The sequence below is a fragment of the Manduca sexta genome, chromosome 4 (genome assembly GCF_014839805.1).
Source record: "Manduca sexta isolate Smith_Timp_Sample1 chromosome 4, JHU_Msex_v1.0, whole genome shotgun sequence".
In the NCBI taxonomy this organism is placed as follows: Eukaryota; Metazoa; Arthropoda; class Insecta; order Lepidoptera; family Sphingidae; genus Manduca; species Manduca sexta.
Window position 1 is genome coordinate 1270237 of NC_051118.1, and position 5154 is coordinate 1275390.

At 32.5% G+C, this 5154-nt stretch overlaps 1 protein-coding gene across 1 annotated transcript; it reads left to right on the plus strand.

Annotated features, from left to right (window-relative positions):
• The first annotated feature begins 137 nt into the window (after positions 1–137).
• LOC115456061 lies at positions 138–4477 on the plus strand. The gene is made up of 6 exons (XM_037440405.1): positions 138–198; positions 576–644; positions 1087–1167; positions 1307–1966; positions 2085–3704; positions 4345–4477. Exons 2-5 carry the CDS (start codon positions 590–592, stop codon positions 2483–2485), a joined length of 1197 nt encoding a protein of 398 aa, XP_037296302.1. The 5' UTR covers positions 138–198; positions 576–589; the 3' UTR covers positions 2486–3704; positions 4345–4477.
• Positions 4478–5154: the final 677 nt, after the last annotated feature.

The window sequence follows — 5154 nt, forward strand, 5'->3', positions numbered from 1 at the left end:
TGAGGAGACCTTTTACATAGATCTTCAAAATTAAAGTCTATTTTTAATATACAAAGTTTGTTTCGGTGTTTATGTAAGGAGACAAAGATTTTAATACGGGTGAATTTTTAAAAATGTTAATGACCTTTTTCAGGGATACTAGAATCCGTCGCGGCATTGGACTTGGTGACGTATTTTTCCGCGACGCCACTAGAGACGGTAAGCCCTTCTTTATTTCTTACATCTGAATTGTCAGATAGGTCAAACTCATTACATAGCACATTACGCTTGCTGAAGATATCTTCTATCTGACAAACAATTAATATTTACCCGCAATAGTTAGTAATTTTTTTTTAAGTTACACTTATACTACTTTCTTGTTTCAACTTTTTGACTATACACAGTACACAATAGTCTTAATTTATCTAAGTCCGCACTTTAAGTAAATAACTAGTATAAGGGCGCAATGTTTAGGAATACAATCTAGTTTTATGCTTGTATATTTTATAATTAGCTTTAATTTTGATTGTAATCTGTTTTGCGTTTTAATTTTATTAAATAAAATATACAATACCAATCATTATGGATGTTTTCAGTATTCAACAAAAATATGCCGGAACAATGCAAGCCTTTTGAGTCGAGTTTCAGCGACGGATGCCCACCCGGTATGTATGTTTTACAATACAATTGTAATTTCGAAGCATTATCCTAACATTTGTTATATTTATTGAAGAGCTGATATTAATAAAAAAAAACCCGCCTGATTAAGAATTTTAGCGCTAAAATTCTTAACCAGGCGAAAAACGGGAGAAAAATAAAACACAACAAACCGCGATAGAATCCAAAAATTAGTTTAATTTCAATGTCTAACATTCGCGTAAACATAAGAAATAATTATATGATGAACTCTTCATTAAACGTAATTATTCATATGATAAAATTTAAATAATAAACAGGGGCAACAATGGAGCTAACAGTTTTTCACATTGTTTTTTGGTAGGGATCAGTCTTCAAAATATTTTAAACATATGCATACATATGTTGTACCGATCCTACATAGAGGCGAATAATAGCAGGATGATTACTAAATCTAAGGTTTTTTTGTAGAGGACTGGTGCATCGGCTGTACGGTGTGTGACTGCGACGCCAATGGCCGCTGGGACTGCCACGTGCTCAGCTTCTGCGACAGTAAGATCTACAACACATCCACCATTAACCATTTTATGTTTGCTTTCCTTTTAGTTCCCTAAGGTTTCATGAAAGAAATGTATCTTTCCATAGTAAATTGCAAAACGTATTTTATGCCATAGAAATAAATTGTTTACAGAAACTACAAGGAAACCTTCAAAGAAACGCAAAGGTAACTACAGAAGGACAGTCATCAGAAAAACACAAGTGAAACCTAACAACACAAGTAAAGCCGTCACCATCAAGCCGATAGCTAAACCGCCGCCAAAGATCATTAGAAAGGTTATCAAGAAACCAGCAATCCTCAATACTCGGACGAAAAGACAGCCGCAAACACACAAAAATATCAATAAAAAAGATCCAAAAAACATTAATAGAAGCAAACCTAATAAGGTAATAAGGAGGAAGGTTCCTCAAAAGAAAATCATCAAGAAAGATGTAGCAAGGAAGCCTATTAAAATAAACAACGGGCCAAACCAAATAGTATTGCCTACTACTCCGAAGTTTGCTCAGGCTGTAGTTCAACAAATGCTAAAAGCTGTCCAACAACTGATGAAGAATGATGTGAAGAAAGGAAATTCATCGAAGATCTTAAAAGCAGTTGATAAGAAACGGCCAAATACACAGAAACAGGACAAGAAGGCTCTGATGAAAAGGTTTTCGACTATAATTAGACAAAGCGCGAAACAGATCAAAGTGAATACAGATAATGTTAATAAGAAAAAAACTGCGCGAACTAAGAGAGAAGTTGATGATAGCGAACATTTGAAAGTCATTAGCGTCGTACCAATTGTTAAAGGTTTGTTCTATTTAAAGTATAATTTAAATTGACTTTGTAAAATAAGTGTATTTAAAACAATATTCAAAATGAAGTAAATTTTATGAATTTTAAATGATGGTAAAATTATTGCTTTCAGAGAACGTAACCGTGTCAGATAAAATAATCCCTATAAAGGAAGAAGAGACATCCACTGAAAATCCAAGAAAGCTTTTAAGTACCTTCAGCCTTCCAAATGATACTACGACTAGTCCCATTCCCACCACTACTATTACGACAGAACCAACGTTCTTCTATGAAGTGACAGATGATCAAACAAGCATTAAAATAGATTCGACCACTAATACACCTTTAATGACGCATACGCTAAAGCCAGAAAACAATGTAACTCTGCATAATACCACAAGTGAGAAATGGAGACAAATTATGAACATCACGAAATATGTTCCAGATTTTAAAATTGCTACTGAAAATATTATACATTTGTTAAACAATATGACGGGTGCCAATGATTTAAAATTCAAAAATGGTACCAGATAAAACTTTTAAAAGATAGGGAGAAATATTTCAAAATAGGACAATTTAAAGAGAAAGAAATTAATATGTTCTATAATAACAACAAATCTAGAAATAATACATTCGTTCATTTAAAGCCAAATGTTTATTCTCAAGATATAAAAAGAAAGATCGATATGCCAAAGAGAAATAAAATAAGGAAAATTATTTTAAGTCCAAGAATAATTAAAGATAGTGTAAATACAACATACCTGAACAAAAAAGTCAGTAATTTACAAAGCATATTTAAAAATATATTGAAGGAATTTAATAAGAATACAACTAAAACAAAATCAGGAAGCAAAAAATTATATGGTCAAATACATGAGAAATCTATTTAATAATTTACTACGTAGAGGTAAATCCAACATGACTAGATCAAAAACTGAAATACTTCTAGAAAAGCAATACACTATTAACATGCTCTGTGAAAATATTGGCTCCTGCAATCTAAATCCTAGAGATAGGAGACTGTTAGACGCCAAAGTGACGCAACTAGGCGTTGAAACTGACAAGGTTTTGAAAATAATAAAAATAATTAAAGGTCTATTACATCTCGTCGATATTCCAACGGACAATCAAATTATAAACACCATAAATAAGCCAAAATCTAATTTGAAAGATGACGTTAATAAGCTCAACATCATACTACGTGATTCATACATAAACGATTTAAAACCAAAGTCACTATCTCAGACACAAGCAACACAAATTGACTACATAAAGAAAAACACCCAAGAGTTCATCCACGCAGTGGCAAATTTTGGTAAAATACTCAACGAAATCATATCACTTTTAAAGAAAAACAACAGAAATGTTAAAAAACGTAAAGTCAACGAGGTGCAAGAACATAAATTTAGCAACTCTGAAGCGTTTCAAAATTTAAGAGATTTATTAATAAGATATGATATTACACAGAACTCATTTTTTAAGAAGATCTACGATTATATGACTGTGTTTGAACTGAAATTAAAAAAGGACAATCAGAAGACAGCAAGCGTTGACAGAGAACTAAAGAATATGGCTAACATAGATAACTTTTCGAGAAATATAGTAACAAATTTACGAAAATTGACACAACTTGCTCAAAATATAAATTCTCGGACGAAGAGAGAGGTAATGAGAGACAATGACGCTGTTGAATATTTGTTGATGTTAATGGAGTACTTGTTGAAACAGAACTATTCTTTGGATGCAGCACCTGGTGAGTATCCCGTGAAAATAAAGCGCAATCAGATTTGACAAAGAGGACGAGTAATGAGTTCATTGTGAAATTAAGCTTGCGAAACACGAATTCTGTGTTTGTATATCGCGGTAATTTCTGATATAATTTATCGATCCAGTATTAAAGTAAGTATGGTAGGTTGTAATGTGTAGATATATATTTATGTACTTATATATACATTAAATATAATAAAACTTGAAAGTTACCATTTAGTTTTTATAAAATAGCTACTAAATATAATCAAATATATTGTAATTTTTTTGTCCTTAAGTAGTATTTTATCCAATTGTAAACTATACCTTTGCAGGACCACATTACATAGGCAGGCAAATACATATACTTTTCAATAAAAATACTAAGAGTTCTAATTTTAGCAACAATCTAGAATAGACAGCAAAAGATATTGTAGTTTAATAATATTTACTTGTCGGAAATAAATAGCATAAAGTCACGGCACGACGTGACTCGAACTGACGCCAGTACTCGAAGTGAGAGGTGTCTATTGAAACTAAATATTGTTAGTGTAACGCCTGTATACACTTGCAATATTCATTTCTCAATAAAGTTCACCAGACCGGAAAATATCTAGAACTTTTAGCAATACTGTCTTACGTTTCAGCAAACGACGGCATCGATATGCTTATAGAAGCTATAAAAAACGCTCCGGATATTAAACCGATAAAGAAAAAAGTACTAGAGTACACACCAGCTATATTTCCAACAAGAACCGTTCCTGAAAAAAATAAAAGAGGGTCAAAGGCAAGGCGAGAAAGACAACTACAATAAAAAAACAAGTTGTAACATCGAGGTTAGATAATCCAAAATTTGTAGAGGCTGTCGAGGAAGATAAGGATTATGAAGATAAATTCATGTATACGAGACGTGCCGTTGATAGTGAGAGCGAAGGAATGGAAAATAATGTTAATACTGTTACCAGCAAAATTGATTCTATCCCTGAATATTTAAAAGAAAGCGACTCAGAAGCAATAAATGATAATAAAATAGAAAAATAGAAATAAACGATAACAGCGAAAGTAAATTAGATAAATCAAATACAAAAGAAAGAGTCCAAGAAAAGAAATATGACATATTTAAGGCTGATCTTGGTGACTTTATTGTTTTCGTTTCTTCGACAGCTCCACCGACGCATCCTACTGCACAAGTTACTGCTAAAGCAACTGTCACAGTTGCAAAAACTACAGAAACGTCACCAGAAATTGCTGACAAAAAGATAGAGTGGATCGACGAGAGTTACGAGAAAGATATCAAAGAAGAGCAGAAAGCAGAAACTACGAAACCGCCTGTAGTGGTAACGAGAACTAAAAAGGCCACTAGTAAAGAAGAAAACATAAGTACCATGACAAAAGAAATAAAGACAGAAGTAAAGAAGAAGACTACAAGGGCAGAAGATGTGGCGTATAAAAAACAA

Coding starts and splice junctions, on each gene's coding strand:
- LOC115456061 (XM_037440405.1), top strand. CDS start 590: ATGCCGGAACAATGCAAGCCTTTTGAGTCGAGTTTCAGCGACGGATGC. Junction 645..1,086: donor CAGCGACGGATGCCCACCCG/GTATGTATGTTT, acceptor GTTTTTTTGTAG/AGGACTGGTGCATCGGCTGT. Junction 1,967..2,084: donor CGTCGTACCAATTGTTAAAG/GTTTGTTCTATT, acceptor TATTGCTTTCAG/AGAACGTAACCGTGTCAGAT.